Genomic DNA, 19,322 nt, shown 5'->3' with positions numbered 1-19,322 from the left:
ATGAGAAGATGGACTATGAACATGCAGGATATAATGCAAATCTAAATCAAACTGATCAGTAAACATTTACTCAACTATTCAAAGTATGTGACCTCAGCCAATGGACCTTTCTCTGCCTACAATATTCCTCTCCTTTCTTTTTTTGAAATTATCTTTAAGGAATGACAATGGCAATGCACTTTTAGGTAGGGAAGGTTTATTTATCAGACATTGCTGCGGGTTTTTTTGTTGTTTTGTTTTCTAAAGGAGCTTAAAAAATCCAACTTGGTCTCATTTGTTTGGCCTTACGTTAGGTACACAGTTCTGTGGTAACCTGGCGTCACAGGTCTCTGGAGAGGCTCATCTATACTCTGACGGACACCAGGAAACAGCTTCTTCTTGGTTTTTGGAGTATGAGTCATTATCTGATACACAGGAAATAAATAAATTTAAAAAAAAATTAGAAAAAAAAGAGAGAGATAATGCAGTGGAAAGACAGGTAACTGGAACCATAGAGAAAATTCTATAGAAACATTGCATCAGAAACTAAGTTGCATTCTGGTGTCACTAGATAAAATTGCCTGGAATCACTGTAGGCTGTTCCATGACATCGTATCTCAGGTCATGTTTCCATCGTCAGCGTTGGTAGACCTATGGATTCCGAGATCCAGAAGGCATACAGTTGTGTTTACCCCGAATTAGTCACAGCACACTAAATGGCATTCATGCAAACTTTATGCTTTTTTACTTAATGGCTTTTTGCTGCTTGAGGTAAGACATACAACACTTGATCTGGCATAACACCTGCAGGAGCAGTTAACTTTTCAACTTTTTTTTTTTGAAATAATTTCAGACCAGCAGAGTGTTCCAGTATTAACTTGCTCAGCACTTTGCTTTGTGTGCCCACAGAGTCACTGATGTAGCACTAGAACCCTAAGGCTGCCTTTAGCTTATTATTAAGCCACAGCTTGACCACCTCCTGTGAAAGGGTAGCTACCTTTCTCAAACTTATTCTACTACTTCTGAACAGCAGCTAATAAAACAGACTGTGAAAGACTTGGACTGCTATGCAGGTAGAACCCAGCTCTTCAAGCAACAAATTGAAGAAAAGATTTTAGAAAGTGATTAAACTACTGAAATTAAACACTTAATCCAGCAAATTAATTTATTTCAAGATCCTAATGAGTGGTACTCACTCCCAAGTACTCAGTTGTTAGCAGCTTCTCTCCTGCAAGCTCTCCCACTTGAGGCTGCAAAACCTCATCTTTGTCCAGATCAGCCTCCATGATGTCATGGTCCTCCTGCAACAGCAACATGCATGTTATTTGAGCCCAGGTTCCAAGAAGTTTTCATTTCAAATTTAGTTCTCACTTCAGTAGTCACTTGGATGATACGTACTGTCCAGATAACTGACTGTTAGTACTGCACATGTAAGTGGTAATGTACAAGATTTTCCACCAAAAAGGCAGACACCTAAAGACAAACTCACCTAAACTTTTGATATAACCAGAAACTAAAGAATCCTGAGAGAAGAAAAAAACCACCCCTTTTCCACAAGCGCTATGCCGAAAATATTTAAAAGTATGCATTTGATGTTTATTCCCCAAGAAAGAAAAAAAACCCCAAAACATTTTATTACTCATTTTCAAGAAGTAGAGGTATAATTTTTAATCACTCAAGACAAAAAAAAAATCCTTACTGCTGGGCATTCAAAACCCCTCCTCAAGTAGTGGTTCCTGAAAGGTGAGACCACGGGTGTCCGACAGCAGCTGTTTTTAGAGCAATGTGAAGAAGCAGCAGCAGCAGCTACTCAGGTTTGCAAGGAAGCATTAAAGCTGACAATATGGGGCTGGTAAAAAATTCTTGGAATCAGTACTTTAGGATACAAATATCATACAAGAAGGCAACAATCCTCTGTTGACTTTATTCCTCAAAAACCAAATGTAATCAACTTCTCAAGTGAAAAGTACCAAGAATTCACTCTCCTGTGCCTATTTCTAGTATAACTATGGGTGATTCATCTTTCATGAAACATTCTGCAGCTTCTAGAGATCTACAAGCCAGGAAATTTTAAAGTTTGAGAGATGACTCCAGCAAACCAAAAGTAGTAATACATGAACAAGAGAGTATTTTTGCTTGTGTTTTGCTACTGAAAAGAATTCTCTTCTGTGCTGCACAAGATACCTTAAATAAGACCCACTGCAGATGAAGAAAATGTGCTTTGCTTTTGAAACAGGTTGTGACAGTAAATGTAAATGACTGTCAGAAAAAGTAAATGAATAATTCTAATAAGGTATATTGTAATAGTAACGTAGAGAGCCTGGCATAAACTCCATTAAAAACAATTGCCACTGAACTTTGATGAGCCCCAGAGCACAAAGAAAATGAAAAGCAGTTTCGCTTTAGTGAGATTAGGCTCAAATAGTTTTAAATAGCCAAAGTAAGAAATACCCTCTGCCACAAAGATTAGCCAATAATATAGAAGCTTGGACAGTGCTCTACAAAAAGAGCATGAGGAAAAAAACATTGGAAGTGTGTACAGGGAAGGTATTTCCTACAATGGAGATGGCCGACTGATTCCAGTCTTTGTCTGGTGACTAGACTGGAATCTACCAAACAAGACTACCATCACTCAGACCAAGTAGGTGTTGGCTTCCCCAGAGTTCTACAGGCTTGCCTTTTTTCAAGTTCAGTGACCCCTGTACCAAATGGCTTAAAAACATAATTTTAATTTTGATTTAGTTATTCTTATTGCTCATCACCTCCTCATTCACAGGTGTCAAGCAGAGATAAAAAGTACAGACACAGAGGGCTCAATTCAGTAGCCCACAGTACCATCCAGTTCAACTTTGAAATATCTTGCCTGGTCTTCCACTGCAGCTCTCAAAGGGCACAAGCCTCCCACAGGTCCCAAGTCATATCTGACAGCCTTGTGCAGGTGCTTCCAATGCTGTAGTTAATCTTAAGAGACATTAGATGCCTGTGTGTGAACAACTGAAGCAGTTACAGAAATACTGCCAATAATCCACACAGTGTTCTAAGGTTTAGAGTAAAATTTTTCCATAATGTATTTGTTCATGCATGGATTTAATAAAAAACCTAATTCTTCTGTAAGTGCTTTGAAGATACCAGATTGTTAATCCTCTTCATCCTCCTAAAGATGTATTCTCTAGACGCTCACCATAAAAGATAAGGCTGTATAGGACCTCGGGAAGATGTTCTATCTGCCTCTATCTCCAAGGCAAGATAAATTACAATCAGCTCCTAATTACCTGGGAAGCTGGGTAGGTGTGAAAAATAACCCAGATAATGGAAAAACACAGATAAACACTTGTAAACTAGACAACAATCATCTGTATCAAGCAAAACAAAAAAACCCCACACTCCAAACTCCACAATATACTGTACTTTGAAAAAAATTTAAAAAGTGGCAAAGATGAGCTTTATAAATAGTCTGGTTGAAATTTTTTTTATATGGTATGTTAATGCAGCATCAAGAGCTAACAGTTTTCTTCAAGGATGCTTTATAGAAGACTGCCTACACTGTGCCTGGGTAGAGTGTTACACGGTACAGTCAGAACATCACCCTGCTCTTTCATCCAGCTCTCTGCATGCATGATGTATTTAACTTCTCACAGATTGCCTTGGTTCCCCAGGTTCCACCTCTTCCAATATTCTGGTTGACATGTTTTGTCAGAGAGAGAATGCCAGTTTCTGGTTTCTGGGAAGTACCTCTCCCTGCCAACCTCGCTTCCTGACGTTATTTAACATACCAGGTAACTGAGCCTGAACATGTCCCTCCTCTGCCTCCTTGTACAAAGAGCTTTGACAGACATGCCATCATTCCACTGCTGAAATAACACAATTGGTGCCCTGTTCACCATTGCTCACAGGCTGCAGCAGACATTGGCAGCAAAGTCCTTTAACGTAATGGCTTGAAGTCCTGGGATTAGGTCTGTGATTAAGCTCTCTTTCTTTTGAGGTACTCTCTAGCTGAAGTGTATTTTCACACTGCAGTTTACTGATTTTATTGCCAGGTGCTGAGTGACAGGGGATCAGAGGGTGTCTGATAAATTGTCACTGTACAGTTATCTAATGTAGCTCAAGTTTGTAACTAATTTTGAATTAGAGCTACAATATCACATATTCACTTTTACAAGCAGCTTTTAAGGATGGTCCAAATCAAATAAAAAGCTAATTGAAAGATCAAATACTGAAGATAAATTAAGTTAGTATTTAACAGAACAGTGGAGAGAATATTAAGCACCAGAAAATATGCACTGTGACTGTGGGTATCAACACACCCCAGATGGCTAACATAACGAAGGTGGGTATATACTCCAGAAGCCAGTGCATCCTGAGCTCTACACTAGTTAATTTAAAGCTCAACAGACAAACCTGAAAGCCAACTTATTTGTGATTAACAGTATACACATAGACTTTTTTTTTCAGTTTATATGCTCCAATGTCACACATTACAGAATCTTAAATTTCTGAGTGTATGATGCCCTTAGAAATCCCAGAATTATCCTCCAACAGGCTAAACCACATCTTGGCGGCAGTGTTTAGGAGAAAGTAGTCATTACCACAAGATCTGCTCAAAGCCAAGACAGAATTCAACAACTCTAAATTAAACACAGATAAAAGCAAAAAACCATGAAAGGTAATAGTAACAGTATAGGCAACCTTTGCATGCCCTTGGAAACAATAAAAGCTGGGGCAAAACCTGCAAATTAAGTCTGCATAAGAGTCTTTTTGTTGTTTCTTAAGTTGTGAAGGTATAAATATTGATATTAAGTAGATCAGCAACAAATGATAATATCAACAAGTTTGAATGCATGTCATTAAATTGTCAATATATGGACATATTCTGAAATACATTCAGTCTATAGTAGTTTTTAAAAGTTATGTAAAGGCAAGACTTTTGATAAAGTTTTCCAAAACTTTCTGTTGCCAGATTGCAACATCAGATGTTATCACAGAACCCCAAAGAACAATAACTCACAGCATTTCCAAAATACAAAAGGGCTCCAAGCATTGAGGCAGTGAGTCAACAAATCTTTGCTTCTTTGACAAAGTAACAACATTATGCATTTTGTGTAGCATTTTGCTGCCATGCTGTTTGTATACTGTATTTTCTAAACTGAGGGACTAAGAAACCAGGCCTCCTTGCAGCAGAAGAGAATTATAGTTCCCAGCAGTAATAAGGATTTAGAACGTGCCACAATTAATGTTACACTAGAAACAGTTTTAAAATTGGCTGAGACTTTTTATTTTTAATATAATGGCAAAGCTAACGAAAAACTGAAATCTGACACTTCTCTGTTTCAAAAGCCTACTGTTATTTTTGAGTCAAATAATAAGAAGTGACAGAAGTCCATTCTAATCACATGATGGTTCAGTGGTAAAAATGCATTTCAAAATTATTTGACCTAGAGCCTTGGCTGGGATTGTGAGCAGCAGCAACTTGTCTAGTGGGTACGACTGAATAGAATTCACCTTCCTTTCATTCCCGAGAGCAGGTAAAATAATGAGTGTTCAATGCTATCAGGCAATTCAGTGCCACACCTTTCATGAAGGAGTTCCTTATCTCTGTGCCTTCCCAACAGAGCGCAGTATCCTTCAAAAAAGTATACTAGAGTTCAAGCGAACATACCACCCCCTTGGATTCTCATGATACACCTAAGACCCTCAAAGCCTTGGAACATCAGTTAAAGGGTGTTAAGCAGCATATTAAACAAAGGAAAGTTATAATGATTAATCCCCAGAAAGCCCATCTTGCACATCAAGCACTGATTTTGGGTGGGAGGAGCAGAAAGATTACTGAAAACTCACTTCAGGACTGCAGAAGGTGAAACAATTACAATGATCTAATCCTGGAGACTGCCAGCCAAAGGCTGGATCCTGCAAGGTGCTGCACTTCATAGCAGCTGAGAGCACGCCACACCTTTTACAAGGAGGACACTTAAATTTTTCTCTGCTTTCAAAACATAAAAGGCTCAATGTGCACTTGAAAATGCACTCAGTCACCCTGCAGTAACAAGGCAAGTTTTACGCTGTAGCATGATTGTCACTGTTCACCAGCATTTGCATTGATGAGCAACGAGCTAGTAGAACATGGACACAACTGACTTGGTTAGTTTTGTGTGTTTTATTCTTTGTTGGTTCAGGACAAAAACTTACTTTTTGTCTAAAAACTTGGTTTTCAGTAAATACATTCTCTAGTAATATTTCTAATACAAGAACATTTTGCAGAGATCACTAAGTCTCAATGTCACTGACCTCTTCAGGGCAGATACATGTTATAAACATATGTGCATGTATACACCCATCTAAATATGTTCAAGCACTATTCCAAGGACATCTACCACAGCTGTTCTTTTACATTTCTCATGCAAGACTTTTCAATAAAAGAAAAGTGCTATGTGGTAGACTTCTTTCAGACAAACTCCTGTGTAACTGCCAACACAGTATATTTTCAACGCTCCCCCCGTGCACTTATGGCAACGTAGCAATGGCAACATCACCAGTGAAGGCTGGGTTTAACATTTCCCTTGCATCATTTACACCTTGCTTTGCTTGTTAATTTAGATGATCAAGTATGCTGTGTTGTCTACACCTGGGATCCCATTATTCTATGCAGACAGCTTCTTAAAAAATGCTGAAGTTTTGGTATAAAATGCGTTTATTAGCAGAGCTAGAAATACACAGCTAACCGGTATGTATTTACTATGATAGTTTCTCATGCTTACTTTCTCTTTTTTTTCCCCCTTTTCTCTTTTTATGGGATTTATTTCTCAAGTTGTAATTACTGTTTTCCTTCATTACATACAGACAGTTTATTAAATATATTTTAAAGTTTCTAAGCAGCAAAAGAAGTCACACCCTGAACAGATCATGATACCTTAAGAAAAAGTAACAACCTGTTTATAAACTATTCTGGCGATATAGTGGTTCATTTGCTTCCTTTATTTTTAACTGCTGAAATGGGTCTGCTTGAAAGCAAGATTTCTACTGCTACAGTAACTCCTCATCTCTTTACTTATTTCAAGCTATAATCGTTTATTTATCACAGAGGTGGTGACTTGCCAAAATAAAAGAGTAGGACTTCAAATGAAGATAAAGTAACGGAAACAGATCCAATTTTCTTGTTAATACACCCTGGTAATTAAATAAAGGTAAAAAAACCAAACAAACAAAAAAAACCCCACCCAAAAAACCAAAGTCTGGCTTATTGACACAAATATTTTCTGTCTAGAAGGTTAAGGATTTTTCTAAAAGGTGCCTGAAGGCCTTTAAACTTACTTCCTCATCCTCCTCTTCCTCTTCATCGTCAGACACAATACTATCATTTAATGGCTCTTCTAGAAAGAAGCAAAACAAAATGGTATAAGAGTACCTGTGCAACTTACAGAATCTCTAGTTATTGCTCCTCTTTTACAACAGTAAGATTTAGCTTGCTTCTCATATAGACATCCCATTCTTTTCAGGACAACTATTGGAATTATTTACTCCTATAAAGCATTCTAGAAATCACTGAAATCAATTCATATTTTGGAAAATGGCAGAAACACTCTGGAATAGTTCTTTTCTCATAAATCCCACTATGATGTCTCAGTGTATTTACCAACAAGATTGAATGAAAGTGTGTGCACTTTCAGGTTTGTCTATTTTTCAATTAATTTTTAATAAAAGACTCTACTTCTCCCTACAAACACTTCAATATTGTACTGCTTTTATACATAAAAAGATAGTACTCATGTAGAATACTTATTGTAACTTTTGGACAAACTCATTTCCTTAGAAAAAAACAGCCAGGCTTATACTAGAAATCTGTACACTCAACTTTTACGAACCAATCAGACAAAAGCCTTTAAAAATACTATTCACAGGAAGAAGAGGAGTGATTCTATAACCTTGATGAAGAAATACTGCATAGTGGCAATATAGTGCTTAAATATTTCATTTGTTCTTTTACAAGCTAGGACCATAAAGACTGCTATCTTCTGCTCTTTCCAAAAGCCAAAGCAAGCAGTCAAACTTGTTCTATTTTTACTGTACAGAAAGATCTAATCAGACTTCATCTCCTTTTCATTATTTGTTTTCTCTTTCTTCAGCCTTCCTTTCAGCCACAGGGAACAGAAAATACAATAAATATTCCACCTCCTCATACTTGTCTGTATTCACACAGCATCTACAACTCCTAGGACCCATCAACATACTCTCCAAAAAGGATGGTCTCTGCCCCCTGTTCAGGAAAAGCCATTTCAGATTAACAAAGCTACACTCCTCAATAGAGCAAGAGGTGAGCAGAGACAGACCTAGTCCCTAAATCCTGCTTTACAAATTGTATCACCTGTTTATTTTTGCCATTGACAGCAGTCTCTCATTACTGTGAAGCCACTAGCATGAAAGAAAGCAGTCAAGGCCATTCTAGTTACAGTCTCAAAACTTTGGAACTGAGACCTACTTGGCCTTTTATTTCTTCTTTATAATTGTAACACAAAAGGTAATTTTAAAATACATCTGACATTCACATTCTGACATTCACTATTCACACTCTCTCAGACCATCACACTATTGTTATTCTTTGAGAGTTTCAACGCCAAGTAAAAACATGAGCTTTCTTATGGCTTTTGTGAAAGATTTACAGCTCAGATAGCTGCATCTGTTCTTCTGACCTGAATTGAGCTGCTTGATAATAAATTCAATCTGTCGGATCATTTCTGCATTTCCTTCCTTGATAAAGCAGCGCAGAATTTCTTCCATTCCCTGGATGTAGTAGAAAACATTGCTAGATCAGTATTTCATGTGACCACAGTGACAGAGTTTCGTTAGCTAAAATGTCATTTTTTTGTCAGGAAAAACAAAGGTAGTGTGAAACAAATCACCATGTCCAGCTCTAAGCACTCCATTTTGTCCATACGCTTCCCAAAGACAAAAGAAATATGCTGTCTAGATTGCTTCTAGGTTTAAATACGGAAGTATCCATGATGAACAGCAAATTTTTACAATAGATCTGCTGCTTCTGCCTTCTGAACTCAGTACACAGTAGTCAACAGAAAAGGGCGAATTTGCATTCACAGATACAACAGTGCAAGGTTCAGAGAAGGAAAGCAAAAAGCAGGACCAACTTTGACCTTCTCTTAAACCCAGTTTCTCTCTTTGTGGCCCCTTATAGGCTTGATGTTGTGTCTTTAATCATTTAAGATGACTTCCAGTCCTCGTGCTTTGTGAGGTAAAACATCTGACAACAATTATGTCTGCATAACTCTCTAGGTTAATCCTTAAGACATAAAGATACACTGCCTTCCCAGGCACAGCTTCCTCAAATCCAGAAGTCAAAATGCATTCATTACCATTACACTAACTTTCACAGGAGATCAATTCCTAGTTCTGCTAAAATCTTCCTCCCACTGCCTTCCCCAGCTAACCATGGCTACACCAGGCAGAAACAAAAGCAGCAAGAGGAAGTCATCCTCGTAGTGGCTATTCACTAGTGCAGAATGAGTTAAATAAGAGGAAAAAGTAGCAAGTCAGCTGAAAGCATCTCCTGGGCCATATCCAGTCTATGAAGTGCTAGATGGATACCACTATTCTAAAATAACACCTTTAATTTTAAATTTAGATAGAATCCTTCGCACTGCTGGAGCTCCAGTTCTGGGAAAAGACCAGCAAATATGGCAAAAGTGTTTGAGACATACATTCATACCTACCTGAATATCAAAGGTGGAGGGCCTCCTGTGGATTCCCTTCTCAAATACCATGGCTCTTACCTCACAACCCTGCTGCAACACTGCTCAACGAGTACCTGTGTGCATGCCATCTTTGGCATATGCGATGATCTTTGTGCTATGCAAAGCAGCACTTCTTACCATTGCTCTGGCTTCTTCTCGGACAGAAGGGATGGCAAGAATGCTGTACAGTGTTCCATTCACATATGGTTGTATCTAACAGGAAGAAATAGTCATACCACTAAGAAAAACTCTTACATTCACCCCAGTTGACTATAAGCAAAATTTAAGAGTGAAGGTGCAGAACAACTATGTTCAGACAGTTTAATCAGGCTAGCCCACACTTGCAAAAATTCCCACTTGGGAAGCAGTGAACTTCTAGGATGCGAATATACTGTGATACGGTTGATCTGAATCAGTACTGCTGCGTGCAGATTTCCCCCCCACCCCTTCTGAAAATGTACTCTTGCAAATTGACCTAGCCCTAAAAAAACCAAAAAAACCCCAAAGAAAGTTAGTTTGTGACAAACACTAGCGGCAGTACAAAAAAATAGGACAAAGAACAGGGACAAGACTGTGTCAGCATGCGCTCAAGACAGGCTTCAAGCACTGTAGCCTTAGGCACCTTGGTAAAAGCTCTGGCAACTTCAAACATCCTCTCACTCTGCTGCCTGCTACTGTCCCTCAGCAGAGGAAAAAAAACAGCTAGCATGAAAGCTCTGTATTATGATTAGTGAAAGACACCAGATCTGTCAAATTAGTTTTATCAGCACTTATGTGACCCTTTGTATTGGCCAGGTACTGTTGGAGCACTAAGATTTCCAGTCATCCTCTGTCTATACCCTTGGAAAAATGAACAACGAGCTCAGCTGGGAGCAGGGGAAGCAACGAAAGATAAGGGACTGGGATTTACACAAGGATTCCACAGCTGCTCAGAAAGCTCTCCTGGCACCTAAGAGCATTGCCTTCTACCTTCAACTTTGATAACAAAACTTCTGTCAGCTGCACTGGTGCAAACTAGGTTGTAAGAATGCACCCTCTGAGAGAAATTTCATGGCCATTCTAAGGCACAGACTTCAACGGTATGATAGCATTTTCTAAATACTTCAGTCTAGGGACTGGGATGTTATTTTGTGTTAGCATGTATGTATTAACTTTCATCATTCATAAAAACAAAGCTAGGGAAACAGTACAATAAAGGTATGCCAAGTTTCATCTTAATCAAAACAGTGCTGGTAAAGAATTTATCTACATCTTCTAATGAATTCACAAAATGTGGAGTAAACACTTGATTCAAATTTATTCTCTAGTTTCAGTTTAAGTGATAAACAAAAAACCTGATGATACAATCATTGTATATAAACATGAGACACAGTTTATATTTCGTTGCACCTTGCACAATAATCAAGGAATCAATCTAGAATACCCTGCTAAAAATTCTGCCTCCCTATGATTTCAACTTCATATAATATTTGCCCGCATTTTCTCCTGCCTTGAATTTTACTCCATGGTTAAAGAAGTGACCCTCTGCAGAGACAGCCGAAGCAATGCTTTATATAGCAGACAGCAGATATCAGAGTGATGTGTTGAAAAGCATTAGGTAGAAATAACTAAGAATTTTCAGCATTTTCATCTGAGGTAGTTTAATTTAGCATCTAAGATGCAAGCGTGTCTGGAGACAGAAGAAACTTGAACCTCAAAAGGGTTAAGTGGCAGGTTAAGTGAAGTGGTAGATAAAAACATATTAGGGCTTGAATGTCACAGGTGTACTGCTTTCTTATAATATTCCTTAAAACTACTAGCAAATTTGCTTCTTTGCACCTGAGGTTTTGCATAATGGCTTGCACCACACATTGTTCATCTAATGAACTATTTAAGCTTGAGATGGTTTGGTGTGAGATGACATTTAAACAACATCAGAAACTGCAATCAAGAAGGCACATGGACTGCATGATAACTATGCATCTAAAAGACTTTCATTCTTAGCTACCAACATTTGTTAAAGGAAGACATAATTATGTCTAGAAAGACCAGTGCCCAATGAAAAAAATTTTACATAATCGTGAATTTTAGGAAAATTTCACACAACTTAATTACATGAGGCTCTAACAAGGGAAACAAAACCAATTTACTTTTTTCCATTTCTTCCTTTCTTGCCTTTTTTATCTTTAATTTTTCTTTCCACCTTTTCCTTAACCCAAAGTTCCCTGTAAAAATACCTCATGATTCTCATGGCCAAGAAGATCAGACAGAACTTTGAGCACATGGTTTGCGATCCTTGCACACATTTTCTTCCCTGCAAAGGGAGAAAACATAAATATGCTTGAAAAAATATAACAGACCAGAGCAAGTTGCTTACTTCTTAAAATCAGCACTAAATGTAATTTACACGGAGTGATACTGTTCCTTGTCCCTGCCAAATGCTGCTCAGCATAACAGCTGAAATCAGTGGAGTTACTCTGGATTTACACAGTTGTAGTCTTGGACAGGATGCAACACAAAGGGATTTTTAAAAGCTTAACAATGACATTATTTTGCTTATGGCAAGCAGTCAATTTTTCAACCTTACCTTACTTTCCTTTTTAACAGGAAGCTTACTTTAAGCTTCTTTTTAAGTCTCTTGGACTTAGACAGGACCTTACTTTCTTGGGCAGAATCTCTGCATTGTAGAAGCGAAGCATGCAAGCATTTCACTCCACAAGGTGAAGGTTAAGCCCCTTGCCATTACTGATCAACTCAGAACCAACTTTCTTTTATACAAACAAATCTCTTTCTTACATAAGTAAAAAGTGTCCTTTGAAAAGTGGGCCTGGAATGTAGGAATGGCAGTCCTCACATACAGCTATGATTCAAAGAATCGAATCTGAGAGGGTCCCATTGATTAACTGTTTTCTTAATTCTTTAGGTTTTGGTCAAGCTAACCTCCATAGTTCGGGATTCTTGGGAAAGAGATCTGCTCAAAAGCATTGGTTATAACACTCAGATATCTCTGGTCATGTGAATCCCTGCTACTAATTATAGTCACTTGAAAGAATCCAGGTATACCAGAAAAAAGGATTCACAATCTTCCCTATCCACTTCTTGGAATAAGGTAATTCAAAATGTAAGACACCTGCACTCCGCAGACAAAGATTCATGAGCAAGGCAACAGAATACTCCAGCGTGTAATCAGACAGGCAATCTGTATCTGTTAGAACATCAACCAGCCAGAAAATGAGCCCATCTTTGATCATTGCTGACTGCAGTGCACGCCTAGGATTAAAAAACAAGAAGCCCACAAAAATCAGACCACATCATAAATAGCTTTCAAATATATTTATAGCTAATATAAGCACATTAAACCCCTACTTCATCTACCTGCTATACATTAGTCTGCCAACAAAAAAAACCCCAAACTACCCATTTTGGAAGAATCAATTAAACTAAGGAATTAACAAGCCTGAAGAAATTGAAGATGCAGATTCCCATAGGGTTAGAGGACTAAAACGTTGGGTGGGTTGGTTTTTTTGTGTTTTGCTTTGTTTTTTTAAACCTGCAAACTGCTGAGGTAAGTTTCTTCATTGTTTTCTAAGGCTTCTAACTCCACCTAAAATTGCATTTTCAGTTGTCTTAAAATTGGTAAAAAAAGCCAGCTACACACAACAGACCCATAAAACAAATTAATTACTACTTCTGCCATAGGTAGCCATAGCACTATAGCACTTTTGTACTGTTGATTTGACAAATGAGATTTTTTTGCTTAAAACTATTTGCTCTTTTCTCTAGAGATCCTTAAATCACATATTCTTTTAATTCAACCTGTAGTTGCCCTCGAAGAGTATACTGAATCAAGTGCTAGGTGGTCAACTGTGATCTCCTACAACAGAAATTCCTTGCTTTACAATACAAAAAAGAAGTATATACTGGTAGAAAGGTCTTACTGCAGAACACCATTTTTAATCACATTATTTCCAACGGGCATAAAGTCTAAATGACAAAGATCAAAGCAGGTATTTTCCTGGTCTTAGTACTTGGGATTTGGATTACTCCTGAAAGCTCATACACATTCTCAGTCCTGGATCTTGCAGTAGGTCTATGGCATTGACTGAGCAAAACAAGGGAGCATCTGACCACACATTAAAAGAGTCCCTCATGTCAAGTGTCTGGAATTAATCTTCTATAATATTAGCTATTATTTTTTAGAAAGTAAAGAACTTTCAAATTTTCAGTAGCTTAGTGCCTAGGCCCCAAAATTCAAACTAACTTGTACTATCAACAACTGCTTTAATAGAAAAATCATTTTCTCTAAAATTGGTTTAGGATTTCAAGCAGTAGGGTATGAAGATTTATTCTCTTTCATCTCAAATATGTATAAGGTACCATGTCAGGAAGCAGTCCAGAATTTTACCCAAAGCACATTTACATGTGCTTCATCCAGACAATTCTAAATGAGGCAAATCCAAAAGCAGCCCCCATTCTTCAACAAGCCCAAACAAACAAATAAAAAACCCCCCAACACTTGCAATCTTAATTTAGAAGAAACATAAATTAAAGTAACAAGAGCTAAACACATCCATCTACCTCCTTACATTTAGTTAACTATTCAGGGCTGAATATTCCTCCTGAATGCTGTGAAAACAGAGTTCCTAGATCATATTTATTTGATAAATGGGAGCAACATCATGCCCTTTACTGCTTTTGCATGATATTTCTTTTGTGGTGGGCATTTGAGTCAGATTGTTAATGCAAAAGAAAGAAACAAGACAGCCCATGCACAGACAGCTCCAGGAAAGAGGATCAACAGGATGAGGATGAAATCCTTGAAAAATGTTTGCAGAAAGGATAATGAAAACCTTATGCTTTGGAATGTAATGCAACTCTTTTTTTCTATGTAGGATCTTCAGAACTTTCTACATTAAGATTTTCACTTTGTTCAATTAAGGAATACATATAAAGCACACAAGGCTATGGCAGATGTACATTTTACTTGAGTCTTGACAGCTGGTAGGAAGTCAGGTTAATTCAGTCAGTTCTCCTCCATAATAAATGACACCGCTTTCACCAGTCATCAGAGGTTCTGATGATTGTTATGGGAAAATCAAGTGCTCTTCTTTCCTCCCTGAACAGAGCATAACTAGCCTGCATTTCCTCTCCTGCTGTCACCACTGCGTGCTGTGCTTTCATCACCTGAGGCTGAATTTCTGCAGAGCCCCCAGAACATTCTCCCATGTAAGGGAATCCTTGTCTTCAGCTTTCAGTCTCTCCTCCAGCATTCGCAGCAACGTTGGGTTCTGAGAAAGGTAGACACGACCTGGTGCAAAAAGCGATGAAAGAACAGATGCTGAGATATCAGCTTATGACAGAAAAGCTCCCTCTCCTTGGAAAAGTAAGCAGGATTGACCTCAGTTTCTTCTTGACAAGCCACAATCTTGTGCCAAGACCCAAACAAACCTGCACAAATGAGTTGTCTAGCAGACCAGTTGCATTCAATCCAGCCACTTGGGACATTAGAGGCTCCCACTTGCCAAGTTAGTACCACACAGAATGCACTATCCTCTTTCAGTACATGCTTTCTGATCTATCACAGTTTTGTATACTCTAGGAAAAGAACAGAGATGTCCAAAGAGCTGAGGAAAGTTAGGTGCACTACTGCTATTGACTTCAAATGGGATTTCTGTTCCTAGCAATAGGTAGCTCCTGAAGTAGCACCAAACCAAGGGCTAATTTGGGACAGGCAGAGATACAAAGCTGCATATATATGCAATCAAACAGCAGTGATGCACAAAGATTTATTCAGGTGAGGACCAGGAAGATGGAAGAGCAGCTGCACTAACTACTGTTGCACAGACTGGTAGCAGGTTTGCCTACAGGACCTTTAATTAACAGGGATTTTTCTTCCTTTTTTCTTTTTTTTTTTTTTTTAACCCTCATGAAGAGACTGAAGACTATATTAAAGACAGCACCTGGCTAAGTTCCCACATAGATCACAAATCATCAAAAGAAGTCAGAAATGCTGAATATATAGTGTCAAAATGAAAACTTTCCAGGTACTGAAAAACTGTTTTGAATTCATGCAACAAAAGACAGTGAATCCCTAGAAAAAGGATGCAAATAAGGCTCTAAATTTCCACATGCCATGGCATGCACTTGTGAAGTACCTATAAGCCAGCCTTATGTGAAAATGCTGTCTTTTTTTTTGCAGCAAATCTCTTACCTTCTGCCAGTGAAGCAAAAGCATTGATGAGCCTTGCCATATACTGTCTGACTACGTCACTCTTAGAATGTAATAATTTGAGGACACTTCTCTGAAAAAGAAAGCAAACATTAATAAAAACTGACTAGAGCAGAAAAAAGCCAAGTTAGTCTTCTATAATGTTTTAAAAGCGTCATTAAATTTTCACAGCAAACGAACTTTGAATGCATATCGATATCTTAAATAATGTCAATATAATTTAAAATTTCCCAGTTTCTTTTTTTATTGCCAAGGGGCTGAGGGAGAGATGGAAAATGAACAAATAAGCAAATTAGTGCTCCTCGGCTCAGTCTGTTAAAACACCATTAAGCTCCATAGTGTGGGGTGAGAATTATAACAAACCAACACAGTTATCAGTTAAAGCTGATATCTAAAATTAATATTTAGTCAGTGACAAAAAAAACCCTGTTAATTTTGTTGATGAACTTGCATGCAGTAATGTTACCTGACTAGGAATGCTTTTGTTTGACAACTAAGAGTGTGGGAAAGCAGCTCAGTAATTTACCAAGAACAGCACATTGCAAACTATTTTTAATCTGGTTTACTTCAGGCATTACTTATACATAACTTTCCTCTTACAGAAATTTACAGGGACAAAACCAGATCATTGATTTAATAATCCTTTAACTTTTCTAGTGAAGTTACTGTTGCAATGACAATGGGAGCCACAACGTAACAAGTAGGCCCAATGCTTCAAACACAACTGGGAAACTCAACTATACACAAAATTCACTATTACACTTGAAAAAAGTTGCACTTTTGTTAGCAATAGTATTGGATTATCAGTGACCGAAGCAACCTTTCAAAATCAACATACCAGCAATTCTCCTTTCTAAAGAAAGGTAACAATCCATTCCAAATTCACGGAAATACTATTGAACATGTTATTACAAGTGCATAACCAGATATTCTATAGAGGTATTGAGACTGAAGTCCTATTTTACTTCTTATCCTAGATGAGTGAAATGGATTGAAAATATTGTCTAACAATACATAATCACTCAGAAAGAGACATAGCATCTGATAAGCAAGATCTAACTCCTAAGGAAGGGGCTCAGTAGGCTTCTGCTCAACTCACGGACATCAAGCACAAGGAGAGGTGACAAACTTCCACTTGTCTACAAGAACTGTATCTACACTGAGACCTCTTGTAATGCAAAGCTTTGCCCATCACATTTAAAGACTGGGATGCAGAAGTTAAATGTATCACATGATTTTGGCACTACTATTTTTTTTTTTCCCTTCCAGAGTGTGATACATTTTTCTGATCAGCACTTTATAGAAACAAATGAGAATATCACATACAAGTTAGAGGAAAACCCTTTCCAGCTGACCTGACAGTTGCTGTGGCAGTCTAGGAGGTCATTACTGATGTAGGCTTGCAGGACAGTGTCTCTCTGTTCTCCAGGATATGATGTTGTCAAGCGCTAAAATAAATAACAACATAAATAAACCAGTCAAATAAATAAATGGTAATGTGAATCGATGACCACTGAAGATTTTAAAGGTGCTGATACACCATAGTTGAGAAACCTCTTCTCATGGGGAGAAGGAATTCAACCTCAGTGATCTAAGGGAAAGAGATGAAATTAACTGACCTGACCTCAGCTCAGTGATCCACTACAAAACTGTTACTTGGGAAGCTGTCATCACTGTCCATACAGGAAGGATACAGCATTACTTCCCATAAAGTTAAAAAGCCCCTCTAATAGCTACAGATGTGGTGCTTTTGTAAAACATCTGAGAGTACTGGGCTAGAAGAACCACTGGTCAGACCCAACGGATGTTTTTTTATGTGAAAATGGACATTGAAGTTTGATCAGAATTCCACTATTATCATCTTTCACGTCTGTCACTTTGAACCCATCAGCTTCCTTTTCAGCAGGAAAATGGAACTTCCTGTTGTCACCTTTCATTTTTCTGAAATATCATTACATGATCCGAGTCAACCAAAATGTAGGCTCTTGTAGAATATCTTGATTATAAAGGAAAACTGGTGATTCGAGTCAGGTCTTTCCTTGATACAGCAGTATTCATATAAATCTAAAACAGGGCAATACACGGAAAAGGAACTGCCTAAAACAACAACAATTTCCTTGAAAACACATCAGCAATTACTTCCACTGAAGATCTCAGGAATTCCTATCTGGCTTTCCTCAGACGGGGAGAGTACTGCTACAAATACACACCTACTGCCTGGGCTTTCTTCATCATCTCAAGAGCCTCAGGAAGCTTCACTGACAAAGAGAGAAGTTGCCTATAATGCTGAACTGATCACCAGAACAATCGCCTTGCTCACAAGATGGATTTTAGTCATGGACCGCTCCAGAAGGGACCTATTTCTTTATTTCTGCAGAGGCCATCTCCCTTACCCAGCGCAGAGCCTGCAGTAAGAAGGCCTTGAGACGATCATTCCCTGTAATCAAATCTTTCTTCAGCTTCTCATAATCCAAAGAGGGCAACAACGGCACATCCTGCATCTTCCTACAATGCAAACGGGAAATACATTAATCAAAACTCTCTCTTCTTATTCAGTGCAGCTGATGTTACTGAGGTGAGAAGAGCCAAAACAGGAAGTCTGCTTCAGGAAAAGAGCTTCCACATTTTTACACCTTTGTTACTTTTATTACCATTACCATGTTAGAACAACAGACTTTTAAAACTTGGACTTATTTTTTCACCATGCATGCAGCTCATTTACCATCATAACTTGCAGACACTAAACTCTGACAACTAGCCAGTTGATGATCTGAGCTTTTTAGTGGCACAAAACAGTACAGGAACATCCTTTTTTGCCCTGTGTTGACCACAAGGACATGAGGGCAGCAGCTTGTGGCTCTTAGTACACAGTTATAAACGGACACAGTAACAAGCTGGAGCTCCAAATTCACCTCTAAGCACTCATGCACACAGAAATGTCTTCTCCAAGGCAAAGGTGGTAGGCTGAATGAATTTTACAGGCTGGACTGTGTTGGCTTAACATAAGACTTAATACAGGACCACTTTCCATGCACCGGTACTATCTTGCTATTTTCAGTTTTAACACTGCAATAGAAGTTTCACTTAACAAAACTGCTTCCAGTCAATGCTTTAATTTTGATATTTAAATATTCCACTAAACAATTTGTATTCCTATCTTCCTATCCTACCACTTTTCAAAACAAATTTTATGTTGTAAGTATAATTGTCCCTTTAATTATCTTGTAAAAAACAGAAGGATCAAAATGGTGTCTCAAAAATTTAATAAAACCTTCACCTCAGATATACCATCTCTATTCGATCTTATAAGCCAAAATTTGTTAAGTCAGTCACAAAAAAAACCAACCTTGAACCACCAAAAAATCCACGTTACCGATTCCCACTTTTCCTGGATTTGT

The 19,322-nt window shown here is 38.0% G+C and overlaps 1 protein-coding gene across 8 annotated transcripts in view; it reads right to left on the bottom strand.

Moving 5' to 3' along the window:
• Positions 1–19,322, bottom strand: part of ARMC9 (armadillo repeat containing 9) — a 72,655-nt gene that overhangs the window by 20,873 nt on the left and 32,460 nt on the right. For all 8 annotated transcript variants that reach the window (XM_072866439.1, XM_072866438.1, XM_072866436.1 and 5 more), the window contains 11 exons: positions 18,318–18,429; positions 17,280–17,372; positions 15,907–15,997; positions 14,880–15,003; positions 12,826–12,965; positions 11,933–12,009; positions 9,855–9,929; positions 8,661–8,751; positions 7,285–7,343; positions 1,176–1,280; positions 289–404 (listed from right to left, as the gene is read on the bottom strand). In XM_072866439.1, the coding sequence (XP_072722540.1) occupies positions 289–404; positions 1,176–1,280; positions 7,285–7,343; positions 8,661–8,751; positions 9,855–9,929; positions 11,933–12,009; positions 12,826–12,965; positions 14,880–15,003; positions 15,907–15,997; positions 17,280–17,372; positions 18,318–18,429 (1,083 nt within the window). The remainder of the gene's footprint in view (positions 1–288; positions 405–1,175; positions 1,281–7,284; positions 7,344–8,660; positions 8,752–9,854; positions 9,930–11,932; positions 12,010–12,825; positions 12,966–14,879; positions 15,004–15,906; positions 15,998–17,279; positions 17,373–18,317; positions 18,430–19,322) is intronic.

This window comes from Ciconia boyciana, chromosome 7, assembly GCF_034638445.1.
Source record: "Ciconia boyciana chromosome 7, ASM3463844v1, whole genome shotgun sequence".
NCBI classification, from domain to species: domain Eukaryota; kingdom Metazoa; phylum Chordata; class Aves; order Ciconiiformes; family Ciconiidae; genus Ciconia; species Ciconia boyciana.
This window is presented reverse-complemented; position numbering and strand designations above follow the sequence as displayed.